The sequence below is a fragment of the Barbus barbus genome (assembly GCF_936440315.1).
Source record: "Barbus barbus genome assembly, chromosome: 5".
Classification (NCBI taxonomy): Eukaryota; Metazoa; Chordata; class Actinopteri; order Cypriniformes; family Cyprinidae; genus Barbus; species Barbus barbus.
Window position 1 is genome coordinate 30,522,486 of NC_136733.1, and position 27,713 is coordinate 30,550,198.

The window sequence follows — 27,713 nt, forward strand, 5'->3', positions numbered from 1 at the left end:
AATAATGATGGATATCAAAATCTAAGTTTATAAACCTCCACGCTCATTTTAACGAAGGTGGTTGACTAGATTGAACGCTAATAGCGGCTCGGTTTGGTGCTGGAACGGAGACCGAGATGCGACGCAGACTGCCGCTGATGTGTGCCGTGATGTGTGTGGCGTCTGAGCAACAGCCCGGAGTGTGTGTGAGTCACTGTGATCCGAGGTGACAATCCAGATAACTGTGGGGCTGACAATGCGCCGACTACCAAACATGCATCTGAATTGAATGGGAGCTCATCTCTTGGGAAATTCGAAGGGATCCTTCTGTGACAGATACCGTGCTGTGGAAGTTATGTAAAAAACGGCTTTTACACTGCATTAGATGTTTAAGTGCTCAGTGACATTTTATAAGTGGAATGGATTGGTTAAATTTTCTGGAGGGTGAATACCGGTTCGTTCCAACTTTACCTTTTTTCCTCGAAGAGTGGATCAAAGGAGAAACTTTAATGTGGCTTTACGCTTTTCCATAAGAATGGAGTCGATGAAGGCGAACTTGAGCTGTCTGGATAGTTTATCCCCGGGAAACAACTGCCTCCCCGCCCAGAGCACGTCTCCCGGGGTAGCGGCCACCCTCGCCGGCGTGCTGATCTTCACCACCGTGGCTGATATCGTTGGAAATCTGCTGGTCATCCTGTCTGTGTACAGGAACAAGAAACTCAGGAATGCAGGTGGGAAGAGATACAGAAACTGTAATGTCAGGCAAACATCACGCATCTTTAGTTGAGATTGAATTTTTAGATGAGAAATGAAACATTTGTAGAGTGTGCATCTGTAACCGTGTGTAGCCAAAAAGCATCTAAACGCATTTAAGTTAAAACAGCATTGGATTTTCAGGTTGGCTGAAGTTGTTCCCAGCTGCTGGTGTCAGTTTGGCATGAATCATATTTTATTTCAGTTGATAGTGGTTTTTAATTACACTAAAGCTACATAGAATGTCTTTTCATGCTATATCAAAACATCAGCCACATGCTTTTCTCTGTGTGTCCAGTGTTTTGATGCACCCTTTTCTCCAGAATTACATAAGAGACACCAGCAAAACATGGCTGTCTTTTTTTATGTTGTGCAACAACACAAGATGTTGAATGGCATAGTAATTTTAATAGTTTTTGATGTGCAATGAAGTGTCAGGAGAATGTAACCCAAGGCATGATCACTTCAACAGAAGCACGTCAGCAAACAACTCATTTTACAGGGCTTCATTTTATACTGCAGGCAGTGCAATGAACAAACAATTACTAGATATGTGAGACTGTTATAGGGCTGCGGGAACATAAAACGCACGCACAGTCTCTCCAACGCTCACACATACAGAGATGTCCAAAAGTCTGAGACCTTTATTAAAAATTTTCCTGTATTGCTTTTTCTAATTTAATAGATATTTATTGCATTTAACAGTGTCTTCTCCGACATTCTGGCCTTTGTATTCCTGTTAAAGGAGCTTTTTCTTTGCATGTTATCTTATACAGGTGAGAGCGAGAGAGCGGAGCTCTGCCTGCGTGGGGTAGATATCTCTATCGATTTCACTGAGTTCAGGGTTATTTCACGTGATTATGCTGTACTAGGTACGAGAATAACTATGATCTGAGCTGGGCAGACAGAAACTGAAAAGATTCCATCAGAGCTAAAGTGCCGTCATCAGACACATTTATTGGCATCTATGGTTCCATGAAAAACCTTTAACATCCATGTAACCTTTCCATTTTTTTTCCGTGTAACCTTTTCCATTTGGTTCCATTTTTAGGTTCCTCACACCAAGAAAAAATGATTGGAATTGGTTCTTTGAGGAACCTGAAGTGGTTCTTCCATTGGAAAATCCTCTTTTGGAAGCTTTATTTTGAAGAGTACAGTGTGCTGTTTACGCATGTTTAAAGCACTCTGGGAGATGAGAATTTCCCATGATTTGAAGACAGTGGTTAATTGTCCATGTTGGCATCCACAGAAAGGGAATTATGAGATGCACATCAATCATAAAATCAGAAAATAATGCTTCAGTATGGATAGTCTTGTTCTCTTTGCATATTCCTGTCATCAGACCGTTCCGATCTCTGCAGCTGCTCCTAACTCTTTTGGCAGCGTGTCGAAATGTCGCTGCCTCAGATCATGCGGTGTTTTCCCAGCCTGCCCTGAGCCATGAGCTACTTGAGTATGTGCAACCCTGTATGTTTGCAAAAAGAATGGATATCCAGCATTGCTCCTGACAGAGATGGACAAACACCAGATGCTTAGTTTCAAAATGATCAGTGACTGCACATACTGCGCTGATTCCATCTCAGTGTTCAGAATGTGTCAGTAAGGCTGTTAGGGACAGTTTGGAATGTTAGAGTCTGGAGTAACATCAGAATTCTGTGCGTGACGGCAGGAATTGCATAGAAAAGAGAGGGACGCGATCTGCTTGTGCAGTATTAGTGGTTGCTTTTTATATGTCTATTTATGGGCTTTAATGCCTTTAAGCACAGAACAAGTGGAGAGAGACAGGAAACCATTGAGGACAGAGACAGTGGGATCAGGACATAACACAGGCTGTTTATGTGTTGTGGGCATGTGCACTGCTCACTGTGCCGCAGCTAAGCACAATTTTTGTGTTTGTTGATGGAAATGTTGTTGTTGGTTAATTTTATTCTTAATAAGTATATTAACCAGTGAAGGGTGGGCAGTTGTGCTTTTTAAGTTGTGTGTTTTAAGTATTACATATTAATACTACACTGTGTTGTACTTTAGAATGACAATTGAATGCACTAAAAAAATTCAGTTCATTTAACCATAAAAAGAAAAATGGTAACTGCCAGAAAGGTTATATACATTTCAATCCATAAAAAATGACCTTATCACAATATTATATACATTTTTATCCATAAATTTAAAAAACATGTCAAATCTATTTATTTATTTAGATGCATAAATGTCTGTAACAATGATAAACTGATGTCAAAATGTTGGGCTATATGGGCTTGTACTTACTGCAGTAAGAAGGAAAATAAGACATGCACATGGCTTTGTAAAAACTGCACTAATATGTCAAGATATAGGACACTGAAAACCACATTCCTCTCTTTTCTTTTTTGTTTTCTTTCAGCTCAGCCTATTTTTATTGACGTCAGGTTTGGTTATGGGGCTATGCAAGTTCTGGCAGCCTGAGTTGGGTTTAATCAATACTCCCTTACCCCCTTCTGCTGGCCCATCTTTAGACTAGAATGCTGATTGATAGCTTTTTAATGTCCAGCATCAGTTGGCGTTCCCACACACTGTTCAGGAGATTCTGGCACATATTAGATCTGCCCAAGTCAAGCATCCCAACCGGTCTGAATCATCTAAAACACAGTATAAAAAGGTCTCTTATGCTCACCAAGACTGCATTTATATGATGACAAATACTGTAAAAATAGCAATATTGTGAAATACAATTGAAAATAATTGTTTTCTAATTCAATTTATTTTAAAATGAATTTTCAGCAGCCGTTACTCCAGACTTCAGTGTCACTTGATCCCTCAGAAATCATTCTAATATGCTGATTGGCGCTCAATAGGGTTGCAAAAAGCTGGAAAATTTCCTGTAAATTTTGAAAGAAACATTCCAGAATTTTTGGAAAGTTTCCGGAAATTTACCAGAAATTTTCCACTCCTTTGCAACCCTATGCTCAAGTAACAGTTCCATTTCCATGCAAAAGTCTCTGTCACATTTGATCAATTTAATGCATCCTTGCTGAATAAAAGTAATAATTTCTTTCAATTACCAAAAAAATAAATAAAAGAATGACCCCAGAGATTGAAATGGCACTACTGGTCGGAGGGAAGGGCATTTAGATATTCACTGTTTAACTTCTGCATTACGGTGTCTCCATTAGCAGCAGAAGCATACTGCAGTTCATCCATTATGTCTCACCTGAATTAGCAGCAGTGTTTGGCATTGGCACACACTCAGGGCTCCTGATGGGCAGATGGCTTTCAGAGGAGAGGCAATGAGCTACTCTCAGTGTAGTAATACTCACAGATGGTGAGTGAAGGATGGCATGACAGTATTAGAATTCTCTACTCTTGCTAAGGCAAGCATACTGTTGCTTAAATGTAAAGTTAGGTATTTAAACAACCCCTAACTCTAGTCAAGGGTAGCCAGCTGTAGTTCTAAAGGGCTGCAGACTTCACTTCCAACCTGACTGTAATTTAAGTCATCCTGAACACATTGATTAACTGGTTCAGCTGTGTCATTAAACATGATTTCTACCTCAATTTGCACAACTTGTTGAAGAGAACACAATGGTAGCTGCATAGCAACATCATGACAGCCACCACAACTCCTTAGCATCCTGGGAGCAACTTTTGCACCTCTTCAGAAAATGTGAAAAACAGGCCTAGTTGCAATTTTGTGTTTGTTATGCACCATAAATTCTGTTAATGGCATATCAGTCTATGCAACACACACACTCAGTCAATGAGAATGTGTGGTCTCACTGCACCATTCTCTCACATAATATACAGACACACAAACACACTCACATCTAGCGTCATCAACATAATTGAATGTGTCTCCAGTTCACGCTGAGGCATGTTAATGCTCTTATACGGTAATTTCTGATCTGAATTGGTTTGAATTAGACTGGAATGCATGTGTACAGATGAGAATTGTTGAGATGGAGTGTTGCAGTAATTGTGAAAGTCTTTGATGGCAATGGTAATGTTTTCTGGCTTGAGCTGCAGCCTCAGGCTCCACCGTCTGACCGCTGCACACTCTCACTGGACACTCTGCTTGGCAAACAAGCTCAACAGCCAATAGAATATCTCACTACAAATTGCAATGTCTTTTTGGAAATCTAATAGATTTTTAATAATAATAGAACAACATGATCATTTGCATATCGCAGTATGAAGATGTTGTTTAGATAGCTGGAGTAGGTTTGATCTGTCTGTTGGCAGAGCTCCTGAGAGGATGGTTGGCTGTTTTATATGACTGGCTGGTGTACAGGAATAATTCAGCATTAAGTACTTATGGAAATGAAGGGGGGAAATGCTTCCCTTCTTTCTTGTTCATGCATACGCATAAACACTCACACACACACACACACACACACACACACACACACACACTGCTTCAAAATATAAATACTTACAAAGGCCCCAAAAATAGCCTCCTTTCTTTCTGAACACTTCTCGCTAATAACACTTTACAGTAAGGTTGCATTTGTTAACATTAGTTAACTACATTAGTTAACATGAACTAATAATGAAAAATACTTCTGAAGCATTTATTAATTGTAGTTCATCTTGATTCCAACATTTACTAATACATTATTAAAATCAGTATTAAAATGGATTAATGTTATCGAATGGACCTGAGCTAACATGGACTTACAAAGAACAGCTGTATTGTAAGCTGTAATGAACTGGAATGTAAAAGGGAATATGGGTCTGTGTGTGTAGATACCTCTAGTGCTTGTATCTAAGGTGCTGTGGTTATATATGTGTGCGTGTGTGTGCGTGTGTGTGTGTGTTTTCAGAGTAGAGTTGGTGGTATCTCACCAGTATCTAATGAATTTTATAATCCAATAATTTACCAGACGATGGTTGGCAGATTTCATGTTCCACACATATAATCCTGGACATAAAGATGAGGTGTGCAGAGTTATAATAGACTGTCTGATCTGTGTGTATTAAACTAAGCCTGTAAAATGCATTTTAATATCAGCTAATTCCAGCAAAGATGTTCCAGACGAGCAGAGCCAGACAATCCATTAAATACATTTATGACAGACAGCACAGACGCAGCCAGATCAGCGTCATCCTCACAGCTACGATAACCTGAAACTGGCTCAAAGAGGTACTGGGAAAAAGAACAGGTAATTGCATTTTAATTGTTTCCTCTGAAACTCATCCGCTAACTGCAGATTTCTTCTTTTTCCGCACACAGACATATTTAGAAAAAGTTTTGGCTTTTTTAATGTTCCATCTCTCTCCGAAAATATCAAACCACTCTTTCATATATTACTGTGTTCTTCCTATTGCTTTGTTTAAGTGAAACATTCATTAAAGTGTATATTGCCTTTCACAAGGATATGGGTTAATATCACTGTAGGGTGCCTTTTGGTGTCCTGTACATAAATAACTCATTTCCCATGATAACTTAAAATAAAAATGACTATGAAAGGGTGTGTTATATAGGCTAAGTTTTTCGCCCCTTTAAGAAAAGGCCATCCACTTTAGTGACATCAGGACAACAGATTTTTTTGTCTCTTCAGTGGCGGGAATTTCAACAGCTGAGATGAGCAAGTTGGTGACTTTTCAGTTGACAAATTTTCTTTGTATGAGTTTGCTTACTTGCTTTGCCAAAGCTTAACATGTCCACCCTGTCGCCATACAGTATTTTCAAAATATGTACATTTAAATATACCAAATTCTCTTCAACAACCAGACTAATTTAGCTAGTCACACTTTGTTGTAAGCTAATATGCTACTTGAATCTCAAAATCTCCACTCTATCGTTGTTCCAAAATTTCCACCCTGTCGGCCACTTAGACATGACAGGGTGGACACAGCATTCATTTTTTTAGGTAATATTGCAATTTATAGAAATGTATATTGTAATTTATAGAAAGATCTGCTGTAGATAGATAATATTTTGAAATTTATAAAAACATAAAATCATTGCTCTTTTTCAGGACATGCCTCTGAGTGCAGCAGAAATTGCACTGGAATACAGAAAACTTTGAGAAGCATACCTTAAGAAAGAAAGGGAGAAATGGAGGAAATATAGAGATACAGGGAAGAAGAGCTGCCAGAGCTAAAGCCAGGACAACAGTGGAGTTGTTATTGTTATTGTTTGTGAATGTATATAGATTTATTTTCAGAAGTGTGTTTCGCCCTGTTCATAATGTGGTGTTTACATGGCGTTTATACATGTACTGAATCGATATGAATTAAACTAAACTAAAATTAATGGGGGGGTGGGGGGGTGGGGGGGGGGGGGGTGTATATCAATGTGATTAAGAATGTAATTTTTTTTTCGAAGTTAAATAAATGTTTTATTGTCATTTTTTGTCTTGCTTTATGGCTATGTGTTGGGGCAATAACATGCAAACAAAAAACTGCATCCAGATATCTCAGTTCTATTTATGAAATGACAAAGCGAATGAGAAATTAAAACCAAAATTTTGGAGTATTGTGAGGGCTAAAAGGCACACTATGGTGATATTGACCCATATTATAATTAGCCAATATTTTGTCTAATTTTAAGAATTAAATAAAATGACATATAAAGAACATATGTTTTATATAAATAGAGCCATAGGAAGCAAAAGGACATGTGCATGTCTGTGTAATTGTGCATGCATGTGTGTGTGGGAAGGGGGTTGCATAAGCACATTCAGCTTTGCTTCAGTCCATCAAACACCTCAGGTATGATGCAGTCTCTGATATATTTTCTAGGAGAGGTTACAATATATTGTGGCATGTTATTTTATAAATTCCTAACATTTGTTGTAGACTCTTTTTTTTAATATGACATTTCAAATTGCTGTCAGCTTATAGTACATAAAAACTCTAAATGCATGATGTCCTCTGCAGATAACTCTCAATATATTAATTTTGAAAAGATCATAAGTAAAAAAAAATCTGATTTTATTAGAATGTGAGTTTTATGAAGCCATAAGTTGCAACAAAGGTGTGAAATCTATTCTGGTCTTTTCTTAGCATTGCAAGAAGACTGCACTGTATGCATTTCCAAAGCCCAAACATCTAGATGGAACTCAGAACATGCTGACACCTCAAAACAAGCTTTCCTCGGACTAGATTTTAGTTTCTCTGCTGTTTGCAACAGAGTGAAGTTTGAGAATCAATTTGGATATTTTTGACAAGACGCTTGCCTGGAAAAAAACCTTTTATGTGCATCCATCTTCCGGTTTACTCTCCTATCAGATTCTTCCTTGTTTGCTGTTTGCCAAGGTCTTTTCCCCCCAGTTCTGTGCTGCAGAAACTCATCAGAGCTTCTGAGTTTTTCTAGCTCAGCGTTGTGACTGCCTATAAAATCATCTCTCCTCATGCTGCTAGATGAAACAATATTGTATCCAGCTGGAGGAAAACACGAAGCCCAGATATCTGTTGCATATGTTTCAATGAATTCTTTCTCAGTCTTATCATTTGGCCACATGTTAAACAACGTGGAATTTCCATTTCACTAAGGAGGTGGTAATTAGATCTCCTTATCGAATTACTATAGTTGTGGATGTTTTTTTTCTTAGCAGAAGCTTTAATATTGTGATGTAGGAAAAATTCTAAAATAACTTTAAGTCGAAGCAATATTTAATGTACCGTATGTATAGATTTGGTGAATATTTGCTCTGCATCAGGATTTATTTTTTGATAGTGATTGGCTGTCTGTACCAAAAAAAAAAAAAAAAAAATTTTTGTAAATGGCATCCACACAAAAAAATGAATGAATGTGTTAACTATAAATTTCTACATTTTATCTGTTCTCTAATATTATTCATTTATAATTTATGTTTACATTTGACACATTTATTCATTCATTTAGCAGATGCTTTTATCCAAAGCAACTTACAAATGAGAAAGTGCTAGCATTGTCACTATTTCTATGGGTTTAGCAAAGCAAAATTATAGGATGAATTTAGAATAGCATACTCTTTCTATTTCTGCCAAATGCCCAGATATGACAGAAATAGTAAGAGTAGCCCATGTCATTTCAAATTCTCCAATAATATTTCTACATACCTCCCATTAGGAAGAAACTATGTAAAATTGCTTTTTGTATTTAAATGACAACTTGCATCTTTCATGTCTTAACTCCTAAAAAACACAGAAAATGTGAGAGATTAACAATACATTTCAAACAGTGTCACTTCTTTTATGGGTTTCACATAGCAAAAGCATATAGGCTGAATTCAAAATGGCACACTCTTACTATGTCTGCCAAATAGCCTAAAGATATGACAGAAATAGTACGGGTAGCAGCCCATGCCGTTTCAAATTCAACAATAATACTTCTACTTAACTCCGGTTAGGGATCACTGGAATATCAGCTGTAAAGGAAGTCACGGTGGAGCAATTTTGATGAAATATGATTCTGATGAAGCATGCACAGGTCTGTTTTGATTTTATGTTCTCCCGTGTGTCTTCCATGTGACTTACTTACGCATGCTGCTCTTAAATATATGATTCAGGCTTGTTGAACATACGCCTTTGTATAGAGTTTGCCATTAGAAATTGTGGAGAAGGAAACCAATTAACCGTTCTGTCCAGGATAATCATGTGGATTTATAGGGATCCTCAGGCAGTCGCCCCGGCCCAGGAACTGTCCTGATCTGAACTGCAGACAAAATAAATGCTCTTCTCTCTTTCTCTCCTAAATAGATATATGAGCCTCTTTAAAATAAGACTGTCATTATTACACTGTCGTTATGTCCTTCAACCTTGATGAGGAATAAAAAATAAGAGCAGATGCATCTCCATTCAAGCTAGAAGATAGTGATAGAGGAAAGGTTCCGCATTCACACCTTATCTCTCATGATTTGTGGTGTTATTAGATGTTGAAATACAGCTCTGTAAAGGTTTGATACTCTGATGGTACCTTTATTGTGGGTCATGTGACAGCTTTGTGGGTTCATGCAGATATAAAGCGACCAACTGCAAGATGACTGCAATTCAAATCCAGCTCAACCTCAGCTTCTAAAGGGACCAAGAGTAAAACAATGTAAAAATGCTTCTTTGTATTTCAATTATAACTTCTATATCTTTGCTTAAGCGAGAATTTCTTTTTTAGTTTTTGTCCAAAAAACATTCCCGTTCAGAAATGACGTCTTTGTCCGGCGCCAACAGCACTGACTCTCCATATAAATGTCATTGTAAATGTCAGTGCGAAGGACCTGCAGTGACCTGTGTGCAATTCCCTGACCATTTGGACTCTGTTGCCAGAGGATCCATTTCCAGTGACTGTTTGAAAAAAGTCAAAAACAGCTTTTTTAAGCCTGAGGTCCGACTTGAGCTTAGATTGAGGATTCTGCTCTGATCTCAGTGATAAGCTGCAGAGATCAGACCACTGAGGCATTTGAGCGCACCACTGAAAAAGGGTTTCAGCAGAATAGATATTACAACCTTGAGGGAATTGTATCTTGAAAATATTTCTAATTGTACAAAATGGTTCAATTTGATCAGTTGAGTTACATAAAAATTAAATAAGCAGAATTTATAATCAGGATTCCTATTAGAATAAAAGTAAAAAGGCACTATATTTTCAGTCTGATATTAAGCATACCTGATATTGACACCAAAATGACACAGTAAAAATTCATAGTAATGTTGTACATTTTGCCTATTTATGTGCAAATAAAACGTTCTCATACCAAATAAGTTAGTTCTGACACATCCAGATTATTTTAAATGAAAGGAATAGCTCATGGCTGCAGTAAATCATTTTACATAAAACATTTCTCTCATTTTGTCATTTAATAATCTTTTTATTTATTGATAATCAGAAATAATTAGCAGGCTACTTTAAAATCTTTGTAAAGTCAATTCATTTCTAATAATAAATAATGTGTAATATATGTGACCCTGGACCACAAAACCAGTTAAAAGTGTCAAATGTGTGAAATTGAGATTTATACATCATCTGAAAGCTGAATAATAATAAGCTTTCCATTGATGTATAATTTATTATGATAGCACAATATTTGACCGAGATACAACTATTTGAAAATCTGGAATCCGAGGGTGCAAAAAAAATCAAAATATTTAGAAAATTGCCTTTAAAGTTGTCCAAATTAAGTTTTTAGCAATGCATATTACTAATCAAAAATTAAGTTTTTATATATCTGCAGTAGGAAACTTACAAAATATCTTTATGGAGCATGATCTTTACTTAATGTCCTAATGATTTTTGGCATAAAAGAAAAATCTATCATTTTGACACATGCAGTGTATTTTTGGCTATTACTACAAATATTCCCCAGCAACTTGAGACTGGTTTTGTGGTCCAGGGTCACATACAGTGCCCTCCAAAAGTATTGGAACAGTAAATACAAAATTGCTCTGTTGGCTGTGGAGCCAAGACATTTGCAAATATGATTAAAAGATGAATATGAGACAAAACTACAGAATGTCACATTTTATTATTGGGTGATTCAACACATAGATGTTTTACCAGCTAAGAAGTTCAGCACTTTTAGAGTTCATCCGTCTATCTGATGTGAGCATAAGTATTGGAACAGTTACCTCACAGGTCTTTCTAAGTGATCAGCTGTGTCCTGTTGCATTAATTCTTCAGATATTAAAAGCAGAGAATGTGTCGTATCAGTTATGTCCATTACGTATGCATTCTGAATCTTGCATTTGATGATGACACACACAAACCAGGATGAAGACGAGGGAGCTGACTTTGAGAGAAAAGAAAGTAATTTGGATGCTAAAAGAAAAGAGGAAGTCAGTTAGAGCTCTAGCAAAAACAAAGGGCATGGAGAAATCAAGAGTTTGGAAACCACCAGTGACATCAGCAACCAACAACGACCTGATCGGCTGAGAAAACAACAGTAATTGATGACTGATGAACGGGACTAATAGATCGGTAGGGGTATTGATACTAATCCACCACGGGACTCGTGTAAAAAGTGCGACAGGAGACAGGGCACTCTTCAACTGTTTATCTGTATTTAACTGCTCACAGCAGATGGTACAACATTGCTGCAACTGGATCGGATATTGTACAACTTATGTTCACAAAGTGTTAAATGTGGTCTCTCTGAAATAAACAGAATAAAGTAAACATCAGTTTGCATCTGCTGAATGTAAATTACAAACATGTGAATAACAACCTGCTACTGATACATTATACATGAATCAACATGACGAGGAGAGGATTAACAGTAGCAAGCATACGCATTTGAATCACCATTTATCTTAAATATAACAACAACAGAAACGATATAATGTTCGATTGCACAAGATTAATATTTCAACACAACAATGAAATAAACATCATTGGCTTATAATCAGGAATGATTAAGTAAACTTACATTCAATCACGCACAATAACACCTAAAGAAATAACGGAGCACACGACTGGGAAAGTGAAAGTAAAGCGGATTAGCGGAAACCAACGTCAACTAACGGCATGCATTCATAATAAAAGTCCTTAATAAAGGTCCTTCCCTATAAAGATACATAGGGAATTTAGAACAGCCGCCCCCAGATTAGCATAGCTAATATGTCTAAAAGGAAATTCCCTAGTCGTTGGGGACAGTGTCACCTCCATCCGGAAGTGCTGGAAGTCTGACAAGTTTGGCCACAGGTCGTAAGTATAGGCGATCATTGATCTGTACTTGAGCTGACCTAATGTGTCCGTCAGCGCTGGGGACCAGTTTGACAACTCGACCAACTGGCCATTGGGCTCTGGGAAGCTGCGGGTCGATTATCATGACCACTGTGTTTTCAGTTAGATCTGGCGTTACCCGCTGCCACTTCTGGCGAGTCTGAAGATCTGGGAGGTAATGTCTTGTGAAGTAAGACCAGAAGTGATCGACGATAGTCTGGGAATGACGCCAACGACGCCTGGACAAGGGCTCAGGGGTGTATATCACCTGGGGAAGTGAGGCGTCTCGCCGCCCCATGAGAAGCATATTGGGGGTAACCGGATCTAAGTCCGCCACGTCGGATGAAACGTATCCTAAGGGCTTGCTGTTCAGGATACCTTCTACTTCGATCAGTACAGTCTGCAGGACATCCTCAGGCACAGACTGGCTCCCGATTACTACTCGCAGTGCAGACTTTACTGATCGGATCTCCCTTTCCCATGCGCCTCCGAAGTGGGGTGCGGCGGGAGGATTCATCTTAAAGGTGATCTGGTAGCTAGCCAGCTGCTCCTGCAGTCTGGGCTCCATCTCCTTGAAAGCTTCTCTCAGTTCGGTTTCGGCTCCCCGAAAGTTAGTCCCCTGATCCGAAAAGATCTCAGACGGGGTTCCTCTACGTGCTATGAAGCGTCTTAATGCCAGTAAGAATGCATCGGTGTCGATGCTGTTGAGCAAGTCGAGGTGAACGCATCTGGTCGTCAGGCACTTGAAGATGACACCCCATCGTTTCTCCTGGCGACGGCCAATCTTGACCATGAAGGGCCCGAAGCAATCAACTCCGGTGGAGAAGAAGGGGGGTTTATATATTCGCAGACGAGCTGAGGGTAATTCAGCCATAATAGGTAGAGTCGGCTTAGCTCTCCACTTTTGGCACTCTACGCACTCTCTCTGGTGTCGTTTGATGGCCTGCCTGCCCTTTAGAACCCAGAAATGGCGACGTAGCTCTGCAAAGACCCTATCAGGTCCTGGATGGAGTAGACGCTCGTCAAAGTGCTTTATAATGAGTCTGGTCACCTGATGGTGGGAATCTAGAACCACTGGATGTATCTCGGCTTCGCTGAAGCTATCCAATTGCCGTAGCCTACCTCCCACACGAATCAGGCTAAACTCAGTGTCGAACTCAGGCGCAAGCGTGTTTAGACGGCTGGCTGTGGGCATCTGGTTCCCTGACTTTAAAGCCTTGAACTCCTCTGGGAAGGAATCCTTTTGACATTGGCTCAAGATGAGCGCTTCCGCATGCTTGTAATCTAAGGATTCTTTATTCAGATCTTGGGCGGCCACCCCATAGAGAGACTGGTGGGTCGCGTCGACCAAGGCACTCCAAGAAGCGTACTGAGCTGAATCAAGCATGTCTAGATTGCGATGATCTGCAACTAATCCACAGAAGACAGCTTTCCTTGTCTCTGAGGTATCCTCTTGGGCCTCTCCAAGGGGCTTGGCTGGCCATCGGTCTGGTGGTTCGCGGAGGAATCCTGGGCCTCGAATCCACATGTCAGAGTTCGCCAGCTCCATGAGCGTCCTCCCTCTGGTAATGTCGTCCGCCGGGTTATTCGAAGAATCAACATACCGCCAAGAGTGGAGCTCGGTCAACTCTTGTATTTCCGCCACCCTCGTCCCGACGAACACCTTGTACCTACAGGACTCGGACTGGATCCAGGTGAGTACTGTAGTCGAGTCGGTCCATAACGTCACCGTCTCTATGGCAATGGTCAATTCCTGTTTGAGGAACTGTGCAAGCTGGGCGCTGGTCAGTGCTGCACACAGCTCGAGGCGTGGCATCGACAGCTGCCGCTTGGGGGCCACCCTAGAGCGAGCCATAACGAAGGCAGTGTGGATCTTACCCTGCTTCTCGGCACGGAGGTAAGCCACTGATCCATAAGCAACCTCCGAAGCATCACCGAAAACATGTAGGCTGAATCTTGATTCCTCCACATCAAAATCGACAGGAAGATAGCACCTAGGAAGTCGGAGCTTACAGAGACCAGGTAACTCCTTCTCCCACGTATTCCATTTCTCCAGCAGGTCTGCAGGAAGATTCGGATCGTCCCAATCCCTCGGTCTGGTCCAGAGCCTCTGGACAAGAACCTTGGCTCGGGTGGTGAAGGGAATGGAGAATCCTAAGGGATCATATTGCGTTGCTAAGACCTTATAGATATACCTCATGGTCGGATGATGCTCTGCTAATGCACGATGCCTGTAGCCCAGGCTGTCTTCTAGGCAGTGCCACATTAAGCCAAGAGCCGGCTCCAGCGGGTCCGAATGGTTTTGCTGTAACCACAGTTCGATATTCTCTGAACGGGCCTTAATTGGTAGGTGCTGGACAACGGAGGGGACATTCGTGGCCCACTGCCTGATCTCGAAGCCCCCAGAGGCTAAGAGATGCCTTATCTTGTCGATTAGTTGCTTGGCCTCCTCAACAGTGGGTAGGCTCTGTAGGCAGTTGTCCACGTAGAAGCTTCGCTCTATGGACTGCAACACATCCTCATTCCCGACCTGCTGGCAGCGAACGTGCATCTGCAGCGCAAAGGTAGCGCAGCAAGGGCTACAGGTCGTGCCGAAAGGCAAGACTTGCCATTCGTAGATGTCCGGTGGGTCCTGGCGGCGCATGTTCCTCCAAATGAACCTCAGAAGGGGTCTGTCCTCTGGTAGGAGTCTCACTTGGTGGAACATACCACGGATATCCCCACTAATGGCGACTGCATACTGCCGGAACCGGAGTAGGACTCCTAGCAGTGAGGCACCGAGGGTAGGACCTGGTAGCAACTGCTGGTTAAGGGAGACACCTTGGTATGCGAAGGAACAATTGAAAACAAGCCTGTATTTGCCGTTATGCTGCACGAGATGGTGTGGTATGAACCACGACTCCTCGTCTACGTGTTGGCCTTCTGGTAGTACCTTGACAACATACCCTGAATCAAGGAGCTTCTGTATTTCAGCGTCGTACACCTTAGCCCTCTCAGGGTCTCTGCTCAGGCGCTTCTCAGTATTCCTGAGGCTGGACAGAACGGATTCCATCGTCCCCTTCAGCGGTGGAGCGTCTGGAGCACGAAGGAGTGGAGTAGCATAGCGCCAGACTCCGTCAACGTCTACTCGTCGCATCCTGGTCTCCAACATGTCTGCAGCCATCTGATCCTGTTTAGACCGAATTATCACTTTCTCGCTGCGAAATGGAAGGACATCAAGCTGCCAGAGTCGCTCGACATGTTGATAAATGGGGTCTCGTAGTGGTGTAAGAGAAGTGAACAAACACTGTGGGGAGGATACCTGATGTGGGAGCAATCCATCTGGTCCCTGGAGGACCCAACCAAGCTGCGTGCGTACAGCGACGGGTCCGCCCGCTGGTCCCAATCTGATGGGCTCCTTAGGGGTAATCAGAGTCGGATAATCGGACCCGATTAAAATTAGGGGTTGGACCCTATCGAAAGATGGAATGGGGATCCCTCTGAGATGGTGATAACATCGCTGGAGCCTCTTGACGGGGTAGGTTTGCTCGGTTAACGTGAGGAGAGGAGCGGTGAAAACACCCGTAAGACTGTGCTTCTCCTCTGGCCTTGACTGCGGGGAAAGCAGCAGGTCAATTGACTGCCCCTTCAGCTCTGTGATGTCATGTCGGATGGTGCGAAGGGCCATAATCTCCTCCCTTCCCTGAATTCCTAGCTGCTGGACTGCTGCAGGAAGGATGATACTCCGCTGAGCTCCATCGTCCAGGATAGCATAGGTCGAAACCGACCTCTTGCCTCTCCATAGCAGCACTGGAACTACTTTCAGGTACACACGTCCCGTCAAACTAGGAGAAGTAAAATATGCTCGCTCATGAGATGTTGTCAGCAGCACACTGTTAGGACCATCCTGGGCAATGGAATGCAGGACTCCGAGATGTATGTTACCACAGTCCTTGCAGGGCTTCCTCAACGTACATTCCTCCCATTTATGACTTGTGCGCCCACATTTCCAGCATCTTTTGCCATCCTTTACCCACTTTAGAATCTGATCAGGTGAGCACTCAGTGATTTTGTTACACTGTGACAGGTAATGCTCCTGACTCTTACAGAACAGACACAAACGTTTCAGTCTCCCAGCTGATGACTGAGCGTGAGTTGCACTGATACGGACAGACTGCCCTGTGCTAGCTTCTGTGTGCTGATCACTGCCATGATAGACGGCAGTGGATCGAATCTGCGGTTTAGGAACAGCTTGGCGATCCTTCCGTGAGATCTGTACTCTCTCAGTCTGATAGCGCTGCACCATCTTGGTCGATAAACGCTGCGCTTCCGCCTTAAACTTCAACCAGTCAGCAAGATCATGCAGGTTATATGGGTTAAGGCTGTCAGTGTGCAATCGGCCTCGCAACTGTAAGTGCTCTATAAAGCTGTCTCGGTAGTGTTTGGGCAATTTACTGAGTAATCTGTCAACATGCCCCGTACAGGAGAGCTCTCGCCCCTGTGGACCCTCGAGTGACATCAGCATACCGACTAGCAAGTCAACATTGAGTGCAAAACTCTGAAAGGCCTTCGCATCCCCAACTCTGATATCAGGTGAATTCAGCAGGGCTGCGATCTCGCTTTGTGCCAGTTGATGCGGCTGGCCATACTGACGTTGCAACGCTATCATCGCTGTCATATAGGGCGCAGGATGATGCCGGCAGGCTTGGGCAATCAATCTAGCTTCCTCCAGAACCAACTGCTCCATCAGTACTCTGTACTTATAGTGCTCAGTGAGCTCTGTGTGAGGATTGAGAAGATTATCCAGGGCCATCTTCAGGTCTGTAAACTCCCTCTCGCTGTCGTTCACGAGCTTAGGCAAGGCTGGCATAGGAACTGGTTGTAGTGGGGGTGTAGCAGGCCTAGGTTGGTAAACTGGAAGAGGAGGGGGTGGCTGGTGAACCACTAAAGGGTGATACCAAGGCTGCACAGGAGTGTGAACGGGAGGCCGAACCGGATAATGCCCATCATTCAATAGTGGAGGGCGATACGGGTCAGACGCAGCAAACGACTGCTGTGTAGATTGGCTTAGTGCGTGAGCCTGTAACTGATATACAGGGGGCACTAGGGGCCTGTATGTCGTAGTGGTCAAAGGCAGCTGCACTGATGTAACAGTATGTGGCAGTGATGAGGTCACCTGACATGCTGGATCTGCTGTGCTAAACAGAGCTGCCTGTTGTCGCGTTACCTGTGGAACAGATAAGGGGGGAACACCATGGTATGGCGAAATAGAACAATGTGCAGCAGGGGTGGTAGCTCGTGTCCCGTGCCACAAAGCTGACTGCTGAGAAACATCAATGTGGGTCGTCTGAGCGAGAAATGACTGGCCTAAAGGCGGAAGCGCTACAGATGAAACTGCAGTAGCCTTCGGTCTGACCACAGGTGGTGAAATAGCTCTGGCTAGTACATCTACCTGGAACGTGGGCGATGCAGCACCACTGCTGAATGAATCACACTCTGATGGGCTGTGATACCCTGGAGGAGCTACTGAAAATCTAGGAAGACTGGCAGATCTCTCAATATCCACCTGATGACTCACAGCGTAAACTTCTCCATACTGCACCAGCGATAGATCATCCATGGGCAGCTGCTCCACAGTCGAGACTGGCTCGGCCTGTCCACTGAGGTTCAACGGTGCTGCTGGAGAATCCATCCTTGATAGGTGGTACGAACTGTCGTGAGGCACAGGGTCTGGTATAAGAGACTTCGGCAAGGCTACATCATAAGCTTGCAGACGTGTGGAAAGCTGGCGTGCTCTCGTCTGTGTGCGAACAGCGTGCGTAGTATCCGGGGAATGAAGCTGGCTCTGTTGCTCCATATCACCGCAGTGAATATAGTATCCGGCTCGAAGGACCAAATGAACGGGACTAATAGATCGGTAGGGGTATTGATACTAATCCACCACGGGACTCGTGTAAAAAGTGCGACAGGAGACAGGGCACTCTTCAACTGTTTATCTGTATTTAACTGCTCACAGCAGATGGTACAACATTGCTGCAACTGGATCGGATATTGTACAACTTATGTTCACAAAGTGTTAAATGTGGTCTCTCTGAAATAAACAGAATAAAGTAAACATCAGTTTGCATCTGCTGAATGTAAATTACAAACATGTGAATAACAACCTGCTACTGATACATTATACATGAATCAACATGACGAGGAGAGGATTAACAGTAGCAAGCATACGCATTTGAATCACCATTTATCTTAAATATAACAACAACAGAAACGATATAATGTTCGATTGCACAAGATTAATATTTCAACACAACAATGAAATAAACATCATTGGCTTATAATCAGGAATGATTAAGTAAACTTACATTCAATCACGCACAATAACACCTAAAGAAATAACGGAGCACACGACTGGGAAAGTGAAAGTAAAGCGGATTAGCGGAAACCAACGTCAACTAACGGCATGCATTCATAATAAAAGTCCTTAATAAAGGTCCTTCCCTATAAAGATACATAGGGAATTTAGAACAACTGACAAATCATAAAAGCTGTGAAAATGAATCCTGAAAGACGTGTCTGTAAAATCATCAACAACTTCCAGAACGCTGGGGTGATGCTCTGACAATCTACTGTCCTCAGGAGACTTTGACACAGAATTACAGATGCTACACAGCAAGATGCAAACCTCTGACCAGCACCAAAAATAGAAAGGCAAGATTAGAGTTTGCAAAAAAGCACAAAGGTGAGCCAGAAGAGTTTTAGAACTGTTTATGAACCGATGAGACAAAGATGAACCTTTATCTGTGATGGGAAAGCAAAAATGTGGAGAAAAAAGGGAACTGCAATGATCCCAAGCATAGCCTCATCTGTAAAGCATGGTGGAGGTGGTGTCGTGGCTGCCTCTGGAACAGGACCTCTCAACTTTACTGATGACTTAATGTATGATGACAGTAGCAGAATGAATCTGGAAGGGTACAAAACCGTCTTGCTCAAAATGCCACCAGATTCATTGGGAAGTGCTTCATATTGCATCAGGACAATGATCCAAAACACCCTGCCAGTTCAGTCAAGGAATTTATAAGGGCAAATAAATGGAAAGTCTTAGATTGCCCAAGTCAATCTCCAGATTTAAATCCGATTGAACATGAATTTCACCAGCTGGAGAGGAGAGTAAAGGCAGAAACTCCCCAAAACAAGCAACAATTGGAATTGGCTGCATTAAAGGCTGGGAAAAGTATTTCAAAGGATGAGACCAAGAGTCTGGTGATGTCTATGGGTCACAGACTCACTGCTGTGATTGTGTGCAAGAGATCTGTAACTAAATAATAGCTTTTAATCTTTTATATCTGCCTTATGTTCAACTGTCCCAATACTTATGCTCACATCAATGAGTGGGATGAACTCTAAAAGTGCTGTTCTTTTATTTGGTAAAACATGTATGTGTTGAAACGGCTAATAATAAAATGTGAGTTTTGTCTCATATTCATCTTTTAATCATATTTGCAAATGTCTTGACTCCACAGCCAACAGAGCAATACTTTTGGAGGGCACTGTATATGTGTGTGATTTTAGTTTGAATGATACTGATTATTTTTTTTTCATTATGAACGTAAGATTTAAAAGCCATCATATTAAGAGTAAATAAACTGTTAATTATGAGATCTCTGGTTTCACCTCTAGATTTTTTTTAAAATAAATGTATCTTTTTTAGGTTTGTTTTTCCATGTCAAATATTCAGTTATTCAAATTGAATATTAATATTGAGAATTTGAGAACTGATGTTATTATGCAAGTATCAATCATCACAACAAATGTATAAGTAGTACAGATATTTCAAGATTATAATTTTTGAATACACTTTTTAGCTCAGAGAACTGAAGCTGCCCTGTTTGTTGTCCAGTGTGTGATGCCTCAGGTTATTGGACTCATGCTGGACTGATGGCGGGAGATGGTGATCTTGTCAAAGCGTACTTCCTGTCAGTTGTGGCTTCGGGTTGACAAATGTTTGGCAGACTGAGGCACTAGTCAAAATGCCACTGTAGATTTAAATGAAATGCTCATTTAGCATTTCTGATGCTAAAGGTGACAATGAAAAAGGTGCAGATTTTGTGTAAGTGTGCAATTGCGATCACTAGGCTGATGTAATCTGTAACTGAATCTCGTTTCTCTCTTTTTTTACGTCACAGTCTGCTGTTTGTTGCAGACAGAACAGACCTTGAAAGTGTTCTTCAACCTCAAGTAGAAAATGATCATACACCCTCAAAAAAAAGGCACAAAACATTCACTTGGTATGTACTATTTAGGGGTAAATAAGGTACAAAGATGTAACTTTTAGCTTTACCATTCCAGTGACAGCATTGTAGCTTTTTTCTGACAGTGTATATAAAGTCAAGTCAATATTATTTGTATAGCGCTTTTAACAATGCAAATTGTGTCAAAGCAGCTTTACATCGGCTTGATATAAAGCTGGGTGGCTTTATATCAGCTTTACAGTAAAGTGTGACCCAGTCTGAACACTTTAGAACACTTTGCATGAGTGAAAGTCATAGGTGATTCCAGGTGTTACATGCACAAAAGGCAGAGGATCTGATGCTATTTGAATCTGTTTCACTCATAAATACAACCTTCGGGAGTTGTGAAGCAGTTTTAGTTTTCTTGGCACGTAATATTCTCGGCTGCTTTGAGTCGAAATGGAGATGGAGTGTGATGGTGGGAAACAGTCAATGAGAGTTCATGAATGGAAAATTGTGAGCAAAACAAGCATGACCTGATCAGTGTTGCATAGAGCCAAAGAATAATTGAAACTGCAGAAATGAGCTGCTTTTGAATTCAGCGAATGATTCGTAAATGGGTTTACGGGGGCGACTCAATCAGAAATGCATTTGTGCACAGAAACAATGAGGTCAATTTTGGAGAAGATGGATGTGTCTGACCGTTTTGTTTTTGAGATAAAACATGAGGCTGAATCACTTTTAAAGGCATCCAGACAGGGTCTGGCACATTTTTTTTCTTTGTTATCTTTTAGAGTGTTGTGAACAGTGTGAGGAGACTTAAAGTTAGCCTGCAGGGATAATAGTTATTACAGCGCCTCCCTAATCGAGTTATAAATTATACACCGGTGTCTGTATTCTGTCAGTCCACACACAGTCCTGACGCAGACCTTCACAAACACACACTTTTAAAGGACACAGACACACTGTCTCAGAAATGCACTGTGCTGATTTTACAGAGCAGGAAAATTACTATTACTATAATATTACTTTTATACTTTTTTTCTACTTAGATTTCAGATATCATTTTCTGTTTCAGTTTTTGATAAATGCTGACAAATACAGTACATGCTGTGTAGTGCCTTATCATTTGTTGCTTAAATTTTAAAGATTTAAAATATAAAAGAAATTATATGAAATTAAATATTTTAAATTAAAATTTAAAAGTTAAGTTACATTTTAAATTTTTAAATGCAAAATAAAGGATAAGGATAAATAATGGATAATTAATGGATAAATAATGAAGGAATAAATAATAAATAAAAAGTAAGACAATAAAACATACAATAAAAAAAGTAATAAAAGTGAAGCTGATGAAAAGGAATAGTAGTAACAGGCAAAGGCATCCTGTGCACAGCAGTCTTTGTGGTCCCCGAAGGGCCGTTCACACTGACAGCGATTTACAGCGACAAAGCAACTGGAAGTCATTCATTTTCAATGAGAGTTGGTGATTTGAGGCGACACGAGCAACAGAGACCGACGGCGATGCAACAAAGTTGAGCAGAGTTCAACTCTATGCAAATCTACAGTGACATAATGTGACTATGAGATAATATGACAGAGTGCAGAGAGCGAGCACGTGTGACCCATCACATGATACCGTTAGATACAGTTGGGGGATTTATGTAAATTAAAGGGATAGTTCATCATTTACTCACCCTCACGTCGTACCAAACCTGCATGTCTTCCTTTATTCTGTGGAGCACAAAAGATGAAAAGAAGTTTTGAAAATTGTCTCAGTGTTAAGGCCCGTTCAAGGACAAAAACTATAAATGATAATGATATAGTTCTAAAAATTGTTCTCAATATTAAAGAATAGCACAGTCCACACCACAACTATAACGATAAAGGCACAGAGAAACGATATCGTTGGAATCACTTCCAGAACTATTTTTTCCAGATGATGAACGATACAAACATTGACAGCCAATCAGAATCCATCCTGCTATAATGAGCTCGAGACATGCTCTTAGAATAAACAGATGATATCGTTTGCTGGTGTGGACATTAATATCGTTCTTGGTGTGAACGGGGCTTTAGAGTCTAATTTATTTTTCTGAGCTGTTGTTTGGGTTGCCCATAATCACCTGTAATTGCAATATGGTTAAAGTTTCTTTCTTCATTTTGTCTTCTATAGAACACAAAAAACATCTATGTACTTCATGTCCAATGTTGTCTGAACCCCAATGACTTAATTTATTTATTTATTTTTTATTTTTTTTAGCTTGAAGAAATGTGAACTTTTGTGGACCACAAAAGAAGATAATTTGGAAAATATTTTGAAAGTCAATGGGGTCCAATGTTGTTTGAAGCTCCAACGACTCTTAAATATCTTCAGTAACACTTTATTTGAAGGTGTCTTTGTTATAATGTTATTATACATTTAAGTACTGAGTAATATTAATTAACTTCATGTACTTACATGGTTAGAGTTAGGATTAGGGTTACTTGCATGTAATTATGCATAATTTATTGCCATTATAATAGTAAGTACTAGTGATGCTCCGATTGATCGGCCGCCGATCATGATCGGTCGATATTGGTTAAAAATAGCTTAATCGGCAACCCCCAAAAGCGCCGATCAAAAAAGCCGATCACGTGACGTAAATAACTTGCGCAACTTTTCTGCATGTGGCGCGCGGGAACACAACAGCAGAGCAGAGCTGGCCAGACAGCAGCAAAATGACTTCTCCTTCTCCCGTCTGGAGGTTTTTCAAAGTGTCAGACAAAGACATAAAATTAGCCATATGCAATACATGTCGTGCTGAAATCCCTCGAGGTGGAATACACCAACGGCATTTTAATACAACCAACATGATTAGGCATCTTCGAACACGCCATACAACAGCTGAATATGCAGAGTATGAGAGACTAAACCAGCCGACGCAAACATCCCCATCCCTCAATCAGCCGACTGTGAGTGATGCCTTTAAAAGACGTGAACCATACAGCCGGGATAGTAAGAGATGGAAAGACATCACGTCCAGAATCATGGAATTCATTTGCCTCGACGAACAACCTCTATCCGTTGTGGAGGATAAAGGGTTCCGTCGCTTGCTAACCTGCCTTGATCCACGATACGAGCCCCCAGGCAGGAAATATCTAACTGATGTGTGTCTCCCCGCGTTGTACAAATCCGTGCACACACACATTGACAAGCTTCTGAATGATAGCGTTCATATTAGCTTCACAAGCGATATATGGAGTGCAGACGCCTGTCCAATGTCCCTGCTAAGCTTAACAGCGCACTTTATTGACTCAAACTTCAAAAGACACAACATTGTGCTACACTGTCAGGATTTCACGGGGTCACATTCTGCGGAGGCTTTGGTGAACGCATTTAGCGGCATGTTTCAGTCATGGGGGATCCAAAAAGAGAAAATCCACGCAATGTTTTGAAAAATGTTAATCTGCCTTATTTGGAAAATATGGCATACAGTAGCCTTATGTTATCTTGTTTTCTAACTACAATCAAATAAATATTGGTGGTTCTTTAAGATTTTCTTGACTCTAGCATATTTCTACTGATAAAAGATTCCCATTCCCCTGCCATTCTGTGATCGGCAGTGATCGGCAATCGGCAGATCATGATTTTGGTGATCGGTAATCGGTGATCGGCCCCAAAAATGCTGATCGGAGCATCACTAGCAAGTACACGTAACGTGTAACAAGAACACCTTAAAACAAAGTGAAACCATATCTTCTTTTCTCTTTCAAGCTTCAGTAAATGATGACAGAATTTTCATTTTATTTTATTTTACTTTGCTGTTGTGTTTGGGTTACCCAGTTATCATGTGTAATTGCAATATGGTATAATTTAATTATAAACTTCAATTATTTATGTAAATATCTAAGTATGTAAATATAACAGAATTATGTCACTTTCTCACTCTCTCTCATTAATAGGCAACATCTTTGTGGTGAGTCTTTCTGTGGCTGACCTGGTGGTGGCGCTGTACCCCTACCCCTTGGCTCTGGTCGCTATCTTCCATAACGGCTGGACAATGGGCTCCCTGCACTGCCAGCTGAGCGGGTTTGTTATGGGACTGAGTGTAATCGGCTCGGTCTTCAACATCACAGCTATCGCCATCAACCGCTACTGCTACATCTGCCACAGTCTCCGCTACGACCGGCTGTATTCTCGTCGGAACACCTGTCTGTACCTGCTGCTCACCTGGATGCTAACCGCTCTGGCCACTGTGCCCAACTTCCTGGTGGGCTCCCTAAAATACGACCCACGCGTCTTCTCCTGCACGTTCACCCAGACGGCAAGCTCTTCTTATACCGTCTGCGTTGTTCTGATCCATTTTCTGGTTCCTCTGGGCGTGGTTTCTTTCTGCTACCTGCGGATATGGACGTTGGTGATTAGGGTCAAAGGTCGTGTGCGGCCCAATCCGAAGGTCAGAGCGGCCGACCTGAGGAATTTCTTGACGATGTTTGTGGTGTTCGTGCTGTTCGCCGTGTGCTGGGCGCCTCTGAACTTAATCGGGCTCGCCGTGGCGGTAAACCCCGCAAGAGTGGCGCCGAATGTCCCGGAGTGGCTGTTTGTTACCAGCTACTTCATGGCGTATTTTAACAGCTGTCTGAATGCTGTCATCTACGGGTTGCTCAACCAGAACTTCAGGCAAGAATACAAACAGATTGTCCGCGCTCTCTGCACCCCACGAGCGTTGTTCTCTGAAAGCTCCAGGTACAACACTGAGGCAATAAAGAGTAAACATTCGCCGGCGGGAACCAATAACAATGTGAAAGAGGCCAATATGTATAAGGGCGGTGTAACACACACTCTTTTCTAGTACATCACTCCCCATTTAACTAACAACCACAATATTAGGGTACAAAGGGGTTGAAGGCACAGCAGGGTAAAATGCACATTTGTTTTTATTTTTCCGCAGCCCTTTTCTAAACATCCGCGGTTCACCATGCACCAGCAAATTTGACTGAGCCTTTATACAGCGAATAAAACGTCAATTCTGCTCTACACTGACCTAGTATTTGACTATTTTTATTTTATTTTATAGAGTTATATGACAATTGGGGCAATCGTGGCCTAATGGTTAGAGAGTCGGACTCGTAACCCAAAGGTCACGGGTTCGAGTCTCAGGTCCAGCAGGGATTGTAGGTGGGGGGAGTGAATGTACAGTGCTCTCTTCCACCTCAATACCACGACCGAGGTGCCCTTGAGCAAGCCACTGAACCCCAACTGCTATCATGTTTTACGTTGGGTTTCTACCTTTGAGATAATCACTGTATGTATAATATAAAAAAATACATTAATCAAATTTTAATCAAAATTTGAATCTAAAATATATTAATCATTTATTGTTACTGTAAAGCCTCAAATTATGAGATCTTCAAGCTATTTAAGAAGCTTTCAGAATTTTTATTTTCTGACATTTTTTCTGTATTTTTTTGTACTACATTTTAATGACCGCAATTATTTTGTTAACCAAAATAAATAGAATATGGTGTAAAACTTTGCTGAAGTTCTCATTTTGAACAACTATTAACTTCTTACACAAAACATATTACTATCCACTTGTTACGCATAGTTTACCCAAAAATGAAAATTCTGTCATTTATTACTCACCTTCACGTCGTTCCAAACCCGTACGACCTTCGTTCATCTTCAGAACACAAATTCAAATATTTTTGATGAAATCTGAGATCTTTCTGTCCCTGCATAGACAGCAACGCAACTGACACGTTTTATGACCCAGAAAGGTAGACATCGTTAAAAATAGTCCATGTGACATCAGTGGTTCAACCTTAATGTTATGAAGCTGAGAATAAATTGTGCGCAAAGAAAAATAAAAATAACGACTTTATTCAACAATTAATTCTCTTCAATTTCAGACTTCGATGCACGTTCACAACAGTGCCTTCATGACACTTTAATTAATAGCAGTGGAGACTGACACAGAACAGAAGAAATTGCTGAATAAAGTCTTGTTTTGTTTTCTTTGTGCACAAAAAGTATTCTTGTATCTTCATAAATTTAAGGTTGAACTACTGACATCACATGGACTATTTTAACCATGTCTACCATTCTGGGCCTTGAACGCGTCAGTTGCGTTGCAGTCTATGCTGGGTCAGAAAGCTCTCGGATTTCATAAAAAATATCTTAGTCTGTGTTCCGAAGATAAACGAAGGTCTTACAGGTTTGGAACGACATGAGGGTGAGTAATTAATGACATAATTTTAATTTATGGGTGAACTATCCCTTTAAGTTGTGACATATGGAATACTGTTTACGGGTCCAAGCATCTACACCGAGAACACTGTCTGAACTGTACGCTACAGTCTCCAGGCTCACAGGCTTGTTGGTATTACTACAACACACTGTGAGTGTATATTAGCACCATTCGTTGATTGCTTGGGGATCTTGTCATGCTTTGGGATGTCAGACTGAACTGAATGGCATAAATATTTGTATAAACATTGCAACCTTTTGACCCATGGTGGTGAGCCTTGTACTCTAAGCCTTTAGTGTGGGTTAAAGGCCTCCCTCGCCACTTCATACATTTTTATGACTTTTAAATAAAAGTCAAGTGAAGTTAAGTCACATTTATTCATATAGAGCTTTATATTATATAAGTATTATATATAGATTGTTTAAGAGCAGCTTCACATTAATAAACAGGAAAATAACAGTGTTAATGCTATATTAATAAACAGGAAAATAACAGTGTTAATGCTATGAAGTTAATCAATTATCAAACAAATTCAATTTCAGGTGTAAAGCAGCTCTACAGAAGAGTCATGTCATTATTGAGCTCAGTTTAGTTCAGTGTTGTTTCAATTCAGTTCAGAAACCGTCGATGTTGCAAAGTTCATCAATTATGAAACAAGCATCATGTACTCCATCTTGGGAGAAACCAGGCTCAGATGGGGGGCCAGCTCTCTGGACAAATGTGACCCTGGACTACAAAACCAGGCATACGGGTCAATTTTCCAAAATTGAGATTTATACATCATCTGAAAGCTGAATAAATAAAAAAATTGAATCTTTCCATTGATGTATGGTTTGTTATGATAGGACAAAATTTGGCAGAGATACAACTATTTGAAAATCTCGAATCTGAGGTTGCAAAAAAAAAAGAAATCAAAATATT

The 27,713-nt window shown here is 41.0% G+C and overlaps 1 protein-coding gene across 1 annotated transcript; it reads left to right on the forward strand.

The window, feature by feature from the left end:
* Positions 1-514: 514 nt before the first annotated feature.
* LOC306869552 (melatonin receptor type 1B-like) lies at positions 515-25,394 on the forward strand (the record flags this gene model as incomplete). The annotated part of the gene is made up of 2 exons (XM_079416307.1): positions 515-710; positions 24,505-25,394. 2 exons carry the CDS (start codon positions 515-517, stop codon positions 25,392-25,394), a joined length of 1,086 nt encoding a protein of 361 aa, XP_079272433.1.
* Between the last annotated feature and the right edge of the window lie 2,319 nt (positions 25,395-27,713).